At 38.5% G+C, this 15,616-nt stretch overlaps 1 protein-coding gene across 2 annotated transcripts in view; it reads left to right on the top strand.

Annotated features, from left to right (window-relative positions):
- PRKG1 (protein kinase cGMP-dependent 1) overlaps nucleotides 1–15,616 on the top strand; it is a gene marked incomplete at both ends in the record, with an annotated part of 1,336,641 nt that overhangs the window by 847,765 nt on the left and 473,260 nt on the right. For both annotated transcript variants that reach the window (XM_084246048.1, XM_084246047.1), the window contains one exon: nucleotides 5,359–5,464. In XM_084246048.1, coding sequence (XP_084102174.1) covers nucleotides 5,359–5,464 — 106 coding nt within the window. The remainder of the gene's footprint in view (nucleotides 1–5,358; nucleotides 5,465–15,616) is intronic.

Raw genomic sequence — 15,616 nt, 5'->3', positions numbered from 1 at the left:
TATCTTGCTCTATGCACCTTTTTCAACTGTTCCCGAGTTAAATCCTTTTATAATAAACTAGTACTAATAAGTAAAATGTTTCTCTGTGAGCTGTTCTAACAAATTGAACCCAAGTTGGGGATTCTTGGAAACCTCTGATTTATAGTTGATTAGTCAGAAGCACAGGTGACAACCTGGACTTGCAGTTGGAGTCTGAATGGGTCGGGGTGCAGTCTTGCAGAAATGGACTCCAACTGGTATTTTGAGAATTGCTTGGTGTTGGTGCTCTCTCAGCCCACACCTTGAATTAAGTGCCAGAAACTATTTATCTCTTTAGTTTATGTTCTACAAAAACCTGTATCAAATCTTCTGGACTCCTCTCTTCAGGGAGTTGGAGATGTGTTTTCTGTGTACTCACAGGCCTAGATACGTAACCCCTGTAAATGCTTACTCTTACTGTGTTTTTCTCTTATACTTTCTCTTATACTGCCCAGAAGTTGGGCAGTGTTTCCTGCAAAGTTCTAGATAAGTTTTAGTAAGTGTTTTCGGTTCTGCAATCCATAGGTCTCTGGCAATACTACTCATTTCAGCTGGAGACACTCACTATGTAAACAAATAGGTTGTGTTCCAGTCAGATATTTATGGACACTAAAATTTGTTTCATATTGCTCATATTTTAAATTTTCAGCCATTAAAAAATACAAGGCCTATTCTCAGCTAGTGGGCTATCTAAAATCTAACCAGGGGTCATTTTTTGCATGGATGAGAATTTGCAGCCTCTGAGTACAAGAATTGCAATTTTTTTCTATCTCATATATAGCACCACTGTTGACTATGTTGATGTAGAATAAATATGATGTAAAATAAATATCTGAGACTTTAAGTGCTTTGCACCCACATTGATTTCTTCATTCCAAACTTTGAGTTAGCAGAAGAATTCCACAGTAAGAGAATTTTAGCTAACCCCCCATTTGTGGTCTCTAGCTAATACAATTTTGTGGTTTTTTCATGCAGTTAGAGATCTCAGTTAAATGTTCATTTAACCTAAAAACATGATAAATGTTTCAGCAGAGAATTTTAAGATATGTATTTGAACGTAAAGGAAAATCCATTCCCAACACTCTCTTGCTTTACGTTCTTCAGACTTAATGTTCAACAACAGTAATCATGTGAAAATCACAGGAATTTTATTTGGTAAGTGTTTATTATTTCCTACAGAGATAAATACACCATTTCAGATCAAAGGTAAATGGAGTTTTTTTTTTTAATAGTCTTTTCAGGTTATGGAAGCAGCCTATTTCCCTCCAACAGGCTGTTCAAGAAGCAAGATGTTAATCACAGCTCTAATATACCATGTTTTTGATAACCAGGCAGCATGATTATTAGTCATGCTTGCTCACCTGTAAAATGCTGACTATACTAATACATATATTAGCTGAATATAAAAATGGTTTTGGTATCTTGCCCAAGGTTATGGACACATTTGCAAACTCATCAAGCTAGATTCATTATCATGCAGAATATCCTAGGCACACTTTCACTTACAGACTTTTCAGTAGCCCCAAGTAAACAGAAATCAAAAGTATTGCATTCTGTAAACTTATTTTATAGATTTTTTTTTCAGTATATGGTTTATGATACGTTAAATTCAGTTTAGATATTTTAAAGTAACATTAGAGTCTACCTAGATTACATTTTGTTTTTGCAGGTATATTTCCTGTACATAAATTTCATAAAACAAGTATTCCCATTGTTTATCAAATGAAAATTTAAACTCTCAGGGACTTTTCTCTGAGAGAAGGTGCAAACTTATTTGAAGAAACATGATAGTGATGGATCAGAGATAATTAATAATATTGGTGATATATGACAAGTGCCAGTGAGTGACACAGAGAAAGAAATTTAATAGTTCAGAGGACAAAGAAGTTAGTTATCAAGAGGGACCAAGTACAGAACCTGGCCTTAAAGAGTGGACTCAGACTTAAATTTTGCAATGACTTGGTTACCCCCCCCACACACACCCCCACACCCCCGCTACACATTCACCTGCCATGCCATTGCTCTTCTTCCCATTGCTACCATGTTTACTGAGACCCTCCTTACTTAACTCCTGATTTACTTGTAGCTCTGCTTGGTGGTCATTGCTCCTGGTTTGAAACTGTGCACATGACATAGTATAGAACAATTTTCCTCCCAAAGCTTCCTCATATGACTACTCTGTTCTAAAGTTATTACATACATTGTTTTTGGCACCAGTGGTGTATAGGTGTATATTCTACTTAACTGGGGTGTCTCTGAATCCAGCAAACATTTGCTGATTGCTGACAAAAACACCCCGTTGGGAAGACAAACACCTCGACTGCCCCGAACCCCGGAAATGTGAGGCCCCAACTTCCCTTACATTCTCTCACCCCCTATAAAATCCCAGCACTCCACCATTACCAGAGCTAGGTGTTTTGGGGTGCCTATCCCACTGACTGCTTTGATAGACATCTCAAGTAAAACTCCATGATGTAAACACAGTTCTCATGATGTGCCTAATTGGGCACACGCAAAGATCCAGTTTGGTAGTTTAGAGAGGCTGACAGCTAATACACGGAGTCCAACTTCCCAAAGTCCTTCAAGGAATTCCCAATCCATTTATCACAGAGTTTTATGCACAAATGTCCAAAATATTCAGATATTATGGTGCTCATTTAAGATTTACAGTTTCGGGCCACCCGTGGCGGCGCAGGAGGTTGAGTGCCGCACTGTGAAGCTGTCCGCAGCCTCTGCAGCACCGGTTTGATCCCGGCTGGCCAGCGAGGGTCCCACATGGCGCGGCAGACCTCTCCTGCCTCCCCTGCTGCTCCCCTCAGCAGTGTATTTCTTCAGTCTGCCTGTTCTGTTCCCCGCTCTGTCTCTGGTGAATCCTCTCACCCTCCTGCGCATCTGGCCTGTACCCCGGTTCTTGTATAAATAAATAAATAAATCTTAAAAAAAATAATGATGGTAATTGCAGAAAATTTTGATATTTTTTCTGTAAGCATTTACAGTTATTTTGATATGCCCACTGTGTAGCCTTTAAAATTATGGTTTATTATTTTGTGTATATGTGTGGTTTTAAAGATCTCTAATAGTTTTCTGTTCATCAGATTAATCTTTGCTACTTACACCTTATATGCAATTTCCTGGACTGTGCATCAGTTTTCCCTCAAATTATGTTGCCACCCTACAGAGACCTCATCATTTCTGTTTTCTTCCTGAGCTTTACTCCCACAGCACAAGCTCATTCTCAGCTGTGTTCTGGTTTATGTGCTTTTCCACCACTTACTTACCCTTTGCCATCTCTTTGAGCTAAACACCGTTGATTTTTAAAGTTTACTTCTGATTCTACCACTTCTAAATCTTCCTGATTTTCATAGCCCATTATGAATGTTTCATCCAGTCTCATGGTTTGTCTCAGATAAACAGGTGTTCTGGAACAGAGCCTGGGTTTAGGAGAGGGACTAGAATGTGGCTGGAGAATACTTGAGAGATGAGCTTTATTTTTGATGAAGTATCCTTTTCAAAGGTTATGTGGAACAGAGCCATGTACACACCAGTCATTGCTGCTTTTTATTTTTTTCTACTTAACTGAGCACCTTTTATTCTTCAATAAGATATTGGCTAAGGGAAAATTCGTTTTCTAGTTTCTTTTTTTAAGATTTATTTTTTATTTATACAAGAACTGGGGTACAGGCCAGAGACGTGGAGGGTGAGAGAATTCACCAGAGACAGAGTGGGGAGCAGAACAGGCAGATGGATCGAAGACAGTGCTAAGGGTAGCAGCAGGCGAGGCATGTGGGTATCTCCCTGGCCGGCTGGGAATTGAACCCATACTGTGGACAGCTTCACAGAACTGCGGTCAACCCTCTGCACAACCGGGGAGGCCCTTTTCTAGTTTCTTAATGTCAAGTTATTTTGCAAGGAAAATTCAAAGATGGGGGTTTACTCTAGAACACAATATTCTTTGTTTCCCCCCATCCCACCCAGTCCTCTGTGCCCTTCCTCTCAAAGCACAGATGTCCTAATTAACATTTTGTCTCCTTTCTCATTTTGTCTCTTGCTACAATGCATTGTCTTTTTTTTTTTTTTTTAAGATTTATATATGCATATGAAAACTGGAGTGTAGGCCAGAGGTTTAGGAGGTGAGAGGATTCATCAGAGACAGACAGAGTGGGGAACAGAACAGCCACATTGACTGAAATGCACTGCTGAGGGGAGCAGCAGATGAGTCAGGAGAGGTCTGTTGCACCATGTGGGTAGCTCCCTGGCCAGCAAGGGATTGAACTCATGCTATAGAGGGTGCAGATAGCTTCACAGTGCTGTGCTTAACCCCTTGCACCACCAGGGAGGCCCTACAATGCATTGTCTTGGCTTCATCTGGTGAAGAAGAGAGAATTCTATTCCTCCACCTTTCTATGGTTTGCATGTTAAACTGTATCTTGGTCCCACTTGGTGTTCTTGTTCAAACCCTCACACACCCCTGTTAGGCACTAAATACCAAGGTTATGAAATGTAGTTTTGTTTTTTAGCTCATGTGCTAATTTAAAATATTTTATATTATGAAAATTTGAAAATATGCATAAAAATATGCATAAAAATAACCTTCACACAGCTTTAATTATCAAGGTTTTTAGTGTATTGCTTATTTAAAACCTGTTAATACTGATATATTGTTTTGTTATACTATGACATCTGTCTCTTTCTGAAAGTTCTCTTAGTCTTACTAGATCAAATGGTGAAATTATGTAATATTCATTTTTAATACTTTATTCATTGTCAAAGACACTTGTATGTAAGGGCAAAAATTAAAATACAACAAACATCTAATATAACTTCATGTGGTAAGCTTGGGCACAGGTTACAAATAGTAAAATGAGCTTTGTGTAGGAGTCATTGTATAATTATTATTTATATTCTATTAAATTTGCCTCCAAACCTGAGAATTGAATTTTCACCTTGACTTTTTAGAATTAAAATATGAACATAAGAATCATTAACACCATTCTGGTAATTACCAGGGAGTGTTATTACTGTGAATTTCTCTTTTTCTACTTGTCATTTCCTTTGTATATAGTATTGAAATTAGTTAATGCTTTCAGTGTGTACTTAGGCATTCTTATCCCTTAAGGACATAAGAACAACAGCAAACTTCTTATTAGAGAATAATATTAGTTTGGAAAATTTTGCCTCTAAGAATACTGTTAATACCAAGATTACTTGATATTCGCTTTAAATGAAGGTTAATCATTTTCACACCTTTCACCAATAACTCATCTCTTTTGCAGGATAAAGTCCACAGTTAAAATTCTCTAATTAAATTTTCCCTGCTTGTTTTGTTCTCCTTTTCTCCAGCTCTTGTAAATGTGAAACTCTGGGCCATTGATCGACAATGTTTTCAAACAATAATGATGAGGACAGGTCTCATCAAGCATACCGAGTATATGGAATTTTTAAAAAGGTAGGAGACATTCCTTATTACTTCTGAGAGTGTTATCGTCTTTCCAACCCTTTTTACTGAAATGCAGCACAGGGAAGAGATGTTACCTTTATCTCAGTCTTAATAGCTTACTGATTTATCTAAGTGCAAGACTTCGGACTGGCTGCTTTATGTTTCTGGTGCCAATTTTCATGATGGGTGCTTAGGTCAGAACTTCCGATTTTGATTCAACATTCTTTTCTAGAGGATTGTAATTGGTAGGAACAAATGAGAATTTGCTTGAAGAAGAAAGGATATTGAATCCATCTTTGACCATTTATCGGTTAATGTATTTATGATACCTCTTTTAAAGCAACCCACACTGTAAGACTGAATCATCTCTTGTATGAGGTTCCATATTAAAGGTCAGATGACTAAGATGGAAAAGTTCCAAGAAGCAGCTTCTTCTCCTTTAATCCTGAGTTTTATTTCCCAAGTTAAATTCATTTGATGTTGTAATTCTGAAATATCAAAAGCTTTTCTTTTCTTGATATTAAATATTGTTGTAATAACCCAATATAGTATAGGAATTGGTAAATCAGTTTTTCATTTCTTAGTAATACATTGATAATCCTTGAAATACATCTATTTTTTGTCTCTAAGCTTATTTTTAAGAAGATTATATATTTATTATTAAAAAGACTATTGACAATTCTGATGACTTTTTTCAAAAAGTGGTTATTTTGTACCATTTTTCTTTTGCAAACAGACCCATCATTAAATACTGTTAATGCACAGACTCTCTGAGATAAAGGGGAGTATACCACCAATTAAGATAGCATTTTTGAAAGCTAGGTTATTATACTCACTGTATATTTTTGGTTTGGCTGAAGAAATGTTAGAAATGGAGCCCAAATGAAATTCACATTGTGTTTCAGTTATGTATCTTAATAGTTATCTACTGAATTTTCTTAAGTTGCAATTTAATATTTCTTCTTGGGTATTTCTTGTAATTAATATATTTCTTTGATTGTGTAAACGCCACCTAAGTTATTTTCTTCATATTCCTGATAAAGGGACAATAAAATGCTACTTTGATTTCAAGTAATAATATCTTAAAATATTACTTTATCAGTAGGTGTTGTTTTTTTTATTTTAAAGATTTATTTATTTATACAAGAATTGGGGTATAATCAGAAGCACGGGAGGGTGAGAGAATTCACCAGAGACAGAGCAGGCAGCAGAACAGGCAGACAGACCAAAGACACTGCTGAGGGGAGCATTAGGCAAGACAGGAGAGGTCTGCTGCGTCGTGAGGCCGGCCGGGATTCGAACTCATGCTGCAGAGGCTGTGGACAGCTTCATAGCACGGCACTCAACCCGCAGCGCCATCCGGGAGGTTCCTGGGTTTTTTTCTTAATGTGATTAGATGAAACATTTAGGAGAAATGGAGATGAAGATGTGTGTCTGAACTTTAGTATATTTTGCAAGGAACTCAAACTCAGGTGACCTGTAGATATGTGTATGTGTTGTGTGTTTTGTGGATAGATATAGATTGATATGTTTTTATATACGTTGAGAGAGGTGTGTGAGTATAAAGATAGAGACAAAGAAAGAATACTCATTTTTAAACATTTACTTACAATGCAAATTACTGATTTCTTACGATACAGCAATAAAGAAAGATCCCAGCTGGTACTTCATGAATACTTACCTGTAAGGGACAGCCCATTATTTGTTTCATGTAACTACATGTTGGATACTTAGGATGTTAATTTCAACATCATAATTTTTTTTCACAAATAAATGGAACTCTTAAAAAAATAACTTCTCTAGCATCACTGTGTCAGGAAATGGAAGTATTACTATTTTTGTTATTTTGTTCTTTGTAATTGACCCTGGGTATTCTTTTAGTTTTTTATCATTCTCAGAGCTGCCTAAATTTGTATTAGCTCTCTGACAATCGAAAACCTAAACAGTAAATATTGGTTCTCTAGAGTGTGTGATCATTTCTTGGTGGTCAGCTCAGAGCAGGTGAAATTTAACTGGTTGAATGAGAAAGAGGGAGACACTGGCCGTCTCTGATGGTCAGCCCATAAAACATCAAGTGCATGTCATTTGTGAATGTAGTACTGGGCTGGGAGTCTGGAGAGATGACAAGATGACCACCAGTGCCTGCAGCCAGCTTTAATCTTCTTACATGGCAACTATGACTCACTGGTATTTTCTCTCTCGCTAAGCCTTCAGTGGTGCACAGTACACACTGAATTATGTACTGCCTCATTAGCAGGTACTCACGGTCAGCCCATAGTCAACCCAGCCTGCTTTTTTCAGTCTGGTTTCTTCTTGCCCAAGGCCAACCGAACAATTATGCCAAGGCTGCCTCTGTGCTTTCCAGACAGCATACTGTTGCTTTTGCCCTTTTCCCATTGTCAGTATCCAATCACTCTCTCTCTCTTTTTTTTTTTTTTAAGATTTTTTTATTTATTTATACAAGCACAGGGTACAGTCAGAAGCGGGGGAGGGTGAGAGAATTCAGCAGAGACAGAGTGGTGAGCAGAGCAGGCAGAAGGACCGAAGTACACTGCTGAGGGGAGCAGCGGGCGGCAGGAGAGGTCTGCGCGCCATTCGGGACCCTCCTACGGTGGCCGGGGAGCAGCCGGGGATTGATCCGGCACTTAGAGGCTGCGGGCAGCTTCGCAACCCAGCGCTCAACCTCTGTGCCACCGGGGAGGCCCTCCAATCACTCTCTTTTCAGATCCAACTAAAAGTTGCCTCTTCCATAGGTACTGGCCTCATTCCACCTTTAAGTAACCTCTACCTCCTCAGAAGCTATAGCTCCACCATGGGTCTCATTTTCTATTTTGTTTTGTTATAATTTAACCACTAGACTTTACTTCTAAACTATAAACTTTTTAGGACTATAGATACGTCTTAAGTGTCTTGGTATTCTTGGGTACGTAACTCACTGCTTTATAGATAGGCAGTGAGTACAGGATTAATATATAATTTGCAGGGTCTCCCTGGTGGCTCAAGGGGTTAAGACACAACCTATGAAGCTGTCCACAGCCACTGCAGTACAAGTTCGATCCCCGGCCAAGGAGCTACACACATGGCACAGAATACCTCTCCTGACTCGCCCGCTGCTCCCTTCAGCAGTGTATTTCAGTCAATCTGCCTGTTCTCTCCTCACTCTGTCTCTCACCCCTCGCACCTCTGGCCTGTACCCCAGTTCTTGTATGCATAAATAAATAAATTTTAAATATATATATATATATATATATATATATAATTTGCGGGGGGCAGTGCAAAATGAAACTTCAGGTTTCCTTTTTCAGAAAATGTTATGTGTTTCACGATGTCAGTGCCATTGTATTAAACCAGACAGAGGGATCTTCTAAGCTTGGGCCCTGTGCTGTTTCCTGGCTGCACGCTCATGTAACTGAAAGAATGATTGATATTCATTCTTTCTTCTGGTTCCAGGTTACCTGTACTTGCTACTATTTATTTTACAAGGCTATTAAGAGCTGACTTTATATCCCCAAAGGGAATAATGATCAAAATTAATTTTTTCTACCGTAACTTCAGAATCATTTTTATTTCTGTGTTTGTTGTTGACTTTGGAATATTTTGTTTGCCACTCTTTCACATAGAGCTTTTAAAGTTTTATATAGTTGGGCCTCCCCTTGTGGCGCAGGTGGTTGAGCGCCATGCTGTGAAGCTGTCCGCAGCCTCTGCAGTGCCGGTTCCATCCCAGCTGGCCAGTGAGAATCCCACATGGCAAAGCATACCTCTCCTGTCTCGCCCGCTGCTCCCCTCAGCAGTGTATTTCGTCAGTCTGCCTGTTCTGTTTCCTGCTCTGTCTCTGGTGAATCCTCTCAACATTTTCCTTTATGACTTCATGTTTAGAAAGACTCACCTTAACATTATAAAAATGTGGACTTAATATGTTAATGTTCTTTATATAAATTGGGAAGGCTGTATGTGTTTTACACTAATGTGCTTGCTAAATAACACTTTCATCATGTTTTATATAGGAGTGAAAGGGGTGTTAAAAAATTAAATCTTCAGCAAATGACCATCAGAATTCTTCACTATAGAGGTCACTGTTACAACATATTAGAAAGTCGTCCTACTCTATCCCTTGAGGATGATGTCAAGAGACAATCTTGATACTTGTAAAAGACTGTTCACAATGGACCATAGGTTCAAATCAATTTTTTTTTTAATCCTTAAATTCCTGAAAAGGAGGATCTTGACTTTCTATTTATGAGAGAAATGAGGTAACAGAGAAAAAAAGACCCTGTGTCATTAGAATCAGGTAGCCATAACACTTGGGCAAAAGCTGCCTAAAATTGGGAATTCTTCACCATGACTGACATTAATTAGTTCATGCCAACTCTTCAGAGTTGCCTCTTTATCCATAAAACTAAGGACTTTAAAATAGAATAAACCCAACTGCCATTTAAAAACCCATCTATTATGACATGGCAAGGTGGATTTTATATAACATAAATTTATAAAAGCATTTCATAAACTGTATGTATTTTAAGATATTGCCACTTTTTAAAATATTATAAGGCACTTTATTAAAAAAATAAAAAGCCATCCTAATTGTGAAATTCCAAGGACAATGACAGGCTAATAAAGGAAAGGTCCTGTGTTATTATTACCTCCTCTTCCTCTTCATTTTTTCTAAATATACATATAAGTTTGGCTGTGTGAAAAGGGGACACACCAGGCATATAAATACATGGATTTTTCTTTCTTTTTTTGTCAAAGTGTTTTTTAGTTTTTATTCTACCATGTTTATCCATTTTGAACTACCTGTCATGTGGATTGGCCTCTCTTTGCTTTTAAACGCCACATCCAATTGTGACTCTGGCTCTTTAACCATATTTAGTTGTTTCTCTTTTGTGACTGGATTTCACATTTCCTCGTGTAAACACAGTTGTTGCTATGTGAGCATAGGGAAAAAAAAATTCAAGGGGCAGTGCTACTAAGAAAGTCATGATTGCTAAAGGTCCAATAGCAATTTTGCCAGTTAACAGCATTTTGTGCTTTTTTTGGATACTGATAAATGTTTCTGTTTTTAAGATAGAATCTGCAAATGGGACAAATAACTGCCAGAGTTAATTTGTGTTGCTTTTTTTCCTCAAAGTATTTTCTCTGTGCTGTTGTTGGGTTTTTGGCACTTTATAACAAGGGATGCATTAGAATGCAGCTGTGTGACCACTGGGCTGTGCTTGCAGGAACTGTGTTTTCTTTTAGTCCCAGACTATGATGATGATGATGACGACAATGATGATTATAATGAACCTCTATTCATTTTGATTGCCTTGCCGACAAATCAGAGACACAGCAGGGACTGTTTGGAACTTGAGCTATTCCATCAATCTTGTTGATTCTCAGAAAACTTTCTTTGTCTACTGGGGAATCTCTGCATAAAGCAGATATGCTTATGTCATCTTTCTGCTTAAAATCATTCCATAACTTCTTGTCATCTTAAGGTGTAAAGCCTAAGTCTTTATCATTGTTTTCAAAGACCTCCCTGATCTGGTTACTGTGGATCTCCCCACATCCATCTCAGGCTCCATCTTCTGCTTTCTTATTCTTTAATACCATCTCTGTTTCTTTCACATGATAATCCTCCATATATACTCCATGCTTCCTCCCATTTGGAGATAATTCCAAAGAAACTCTTTTCTCTTTGAATGGATGTATTTCCTAGTGTGGTGTATTGTGTGGCAGAAAACAGAATCTGGCATTTCTTTTTTTAAAAAATTAATTAATTAATTATGCAAGCACTGGATACAGTCAGAAGCATGGGAGGGTGAGAGAATTCACCAGAGCCAGAGTGGGGAACAGAACAGGCAGACCGACGAAATACACTGCTGAGGGGAGCAGCGGGTGTGGCAGGAGAGGTCTTCGCACCATGTAGGACCCTCGCCCTGTGGTCGGGGATTGAACCGGTGCTGCAGAGGCTGCAGGCAGTTTTGCAGTCCAGCGCTCAAGCACTGCGCCACCAGGGGAGGCCCTAGAATCTGGTAGTTCTTCTTTTTTTTTTTTGTTTTTGTTTTTGTTTTTAATATATTTTATTTTTATATTCCCCATACAATTGCAACCCCCTTATTTTGACCCCAATCCCTACCCTCCTCCCACCCCCCATAGAGTGTCTCTGGTTCATAGTTTTTTGTTGATTTTGATTTTCACTTTCTTATAGTTATTCATTTTCCTGGTCCCTTATTTAAGTTTTCTAGATTCCTGCTATGAGTGAGACCATCCGGTATTTTTCTTTTTCTTTCTGGCTTATCTCGCTGAGCATGATCCCTTCCAGCGCCATCCATGTTGCTGCAAATTGCATGTGTTTATCTTTTTTGAATGCTGAGTAATATTCCATGGTGTGTATGTATCACATCTTCTTGATCCAGTCATCTATTTTTGGGCATTTGGGTTGTTTCCAAAGCTTAGCTATTATAAACAGTGCTGCTATAAACATAGGGGTGCAGGTGCTCTTTGGAATTGATGTTTCTGTGTCCTTTGGGTAAATACCTAGGAGTGGAATTGCTGGATCATATGGAAGCTCTATGTTTAGTAGGTCCAGAAATCTCCACACAGCTCTCCATAGTGGTTGGACCAGTTTGCACTCCCACCAACAGTACAGGAGAGTTCCTTTTTCTCCACAACCTCGCCAACATTTGTTGTTGTTAGTTTTTTTAATATGTGCCATTCTCACTGGTGTAAGATGGTATCTCATGGTAGTTTTGATTTGCATTTCCCTGATTACAAGTGATGTTGAACATTTTTTCATATGCCTGTTGGCCATTTGCATTTCCTCTTCAGAGAAGTTTCTTTTTAGCTCTTCTGCCCATTTTTCTGCCCATTTTTGGACTGGATTATTTTCTTTGTTGTTGTTGAGTCTCATCAGCTCTTTGCAGATTTTTGTGATCAGTCCTTTATCATTAGTGTTGTGTGCAAAAAATGTTCTCCCAGTCGGTGTTTTTGTTATTGTCTCTTTTGCTGTGCAGAAACTCTTTAATTTGATGTAGTCCCAGCTGTTTATCTTTGCCTTCACTATCACTGCTTTGGGTGATGTGTCTGTAAAGATGTCTTTGATGTGAATATCACGTAGTGTTTCGGCTATATTTCCTTCTATGTATTTTATGGTTTCAGGTCTTATGTCTAGTTCTTTAATCCATTTTGAGTTGATTTTTGTATATGGTGTGAGGTAGTGGTCAAACTTCATTCTTTTGCATGTAGCGACCCAGTTTTCCCAGCACCATTTATTGAACAAACTTTCTTTGCTCCAATGCATAGTCTTTGCTCCTTTGTCAAAGATTAGTTGGAATCTGGTAGTTCTTAAGACAATGATCGTTTTCTGATTTTCCTTTCCCGTGTTGAAATAGGCATTAATAGTACTGGCCTCCAAGTTTCACATTGTATTTTTAGTAAGTACAATTTTAAGGTTCGGGGGCTTTAAAGGTCTTTGGTAAAGGTATTTGGTTACCAGCTGACTGTCCATACAATGGAGGTATTTTTCAACTTTAAAATGACCCGTTATATGGTTTGGTCCTCTTTAGGTATAGATCTCCAGGAATCACTGGAAAGTGGTTTATAATCAAACCCCCTTTGAGTGTCTGAGGAGCTTCCACATATAAGGAAGCAAGATGATGAAACATTCCACCTTGGGTGACAATTTCCTTATTAAAAAGCCTGATATATTTTCTTGATACAAATATTTCCTAAAACTTGGAAATAAATCCCAAGTTTAGTTTGTTCTTCCTTCTTGTTCTCTAAAGCAATGATACTTGTATATATATCTAACAAGTAATTAAATATGCTCTTTTCACATGCATATAAGAAAGGTGATATTTCTTTTTTTTAATTATTTTTAAAAGATTGTTTATTTATTTATTGATTGATTGATTTATACATACATACATACAAGCACTGGGTACAGTCAGAAGCCCGGGAGGGCGAGAGAATTCACCAGAGCCAGAGCAGGGAGCAGAGCAGGCAGAAGGACCCAAGTACACTGCTGAGGGGAGCAGCGGGTGGCAGGAGAGGTCTGCACGCCATGTGGGACCCGACTTTGGTGGCCGGGGAGCAGCCGGGGATCGAACTGGCGCTGCAGAGGCTGCGGGCAGCTTCTCAACCCAGCGCTCAACCGTTGCGCCACTGGGGAGGCCCAGAAAGGTGATATTTCTAAAAGCAAAGTGTAACCTTGTAATTGAAACTCATGCTATCATTTTGTTATAGAATGGCCTTCACTAAGACAATAATTACATCTGGGGTGATTCTATGACTTCTGCCTGTAGTCTATAACTATACCAACTTTCTGAAAGTTACCCTTAATTGCTTTACATTTTAGCTATCCGGTACTTTTGGTCACACCTGCCATTGTTAGATAGGAGAGATTGCAAAAAAAAAAAGTTTATGAAAATAGTTTGGGCGATTTTTATACTTTTAATTTTAATTTTTTTTTTAAGATTTTTAATTTATTTTCACAAGCACTGGGGCACTGGGTACAGTCAGAAGCGTGGGAGGGTGAGATGATTATTCACCACAGCCAAAGCAGGGGACCAGAATAGGCAGACTGATGAAATACACTGCTGAGGGGAGCAGCGGGTGTGGCAGGAGAAGTCCGTCGCGCGATGTGGGACCCTCACCAGCAGCTGGGGAATGAACCCGCACTGCAGAGGCTGTGGGCAGCTTCGCAGCCCAGTGCTCAACTGCTGGGCCACCAGGGGAGGCCCTATACTTTTAATTTTTAAAGAAGTGATAGGCCTACTAAGGCCTGGAGTGGTAGACCTCTTAGGCGTGGAGTTTAATAAAGCTTTTCTTGAATAGTGTGAAAACTGCATAAGAATTAAACTTGATAAAACTAACAATTTAAATTTGATGAGAAATAATGTGAAAAATAAAGTGGCATTTTCTCACCCTGTTTTCAAGTCAGCTTGTTCAGTCTGTTGTGTAGTAGCAAAGCCATGCCCTTTAAGATGACAGGAGGAGCAGATAAATATGAAAGCAGATATTAATTTAACTTTATCTAGCTTTTACATGATATCTCTATTGATTCTTTTTTTTAAATAAAGAATATAATCTCTGATATTTGCATAATTATATACTGATTACCACATCTACACATCTCATATCCAAGCACACTCAAGACCTTCACATGTGAGTTCTAATCCTTGCCAATAATTAATAACTGATTTATGGTATTTGCAGCTTAAATTTCCCATTTGGGTCAAGTAATGTATCTCATACTAGTAAGTACTGTTTGGTTCCTGGGAAGACAAGACTGTGGCTAAGGGACTTATTTAATATGTTAGTCCATCGTACTGTCTGTCCCTGAGCCCAGAATTGGAGAGGTAAGTCTCTGTCTTCATCCAGTCCCTGAGGATACTTTCTCAATACTCTGGAGAAAAATTAAAGCAGTGTGATGAAAGTTGTTAGGTATTCCTTTATTTTTATTGGTGACCATAGAACTTTGTAAGTTGTTCTTACAGTGAGGCTTATTTAATTTCTCTGTCATTCAGATAGTGTCTAGTTACAGGCCTATCTTTGTAAATTGTTTTGTATGCAAAGGATTGTTGTGCCTGAGAGTTTCGTAAGAACTTCTGTTTCATAAGAACGGTTCTGTAATGTGCAAGTTCAGAGGGACAAGCTGTGGGGAAAATGTAAAAGGTAGAGTTTTTGGGTCCTGGTAATCTAGATGTTTCCACTTGATAGAAAACATATTTCTGCACATTTGGACAGAAATCTGAGAATCAGGAGTGGGGATGAGAAAATGCTGTTGACAAACAAAGCAAACATCAGGTGATTTAGACAAAGTATGTGTCTTAGCTTGTGCATTTTATCTGTACTGGGAAGAGGGGAGGATGCCAGTTTGTATGTTTATGAATAGCATGAAAGAGGTGGAATGTGCATTATAGATCCTATTTTTTGTTTGTTTGTTTTTGTTTGTTTTTTAGCTCAAGTTAGCCATAATGTATCAGCCAACATGATTTTACCAAGGTGAACTCTTAAGCTTGGAATCTGGCTGTTTAGCAACATTTGTGTCTCTAAATCAAAAAAGTTCTGACTGTTTTAGTGTAGAGTGCACTACTGAGAAGGGCAGTCATTGGAGGCAGCACCTGGTGCGATGTTTGGTGACAGAAATCTGGGCTTAGTTGTGTGTACTGTCATGTG

Source organism: Talpa europaea (assembly GCF_964194135.1).
Source record: "Talpa europaea genome assembly, chromosome: 10".
Classification (NCBI taxonomy): domain Eukaryota; kingdom Metazoa; phylum Chordata; class Mammalia; order Eulipotyphla; family Talpidae; genus Talpa; species Talpa europaea.
Note: the sequence above shows the minus strand (reverse complement) of the source record. Positions and strands in the feature narration are given on the sequence as shown.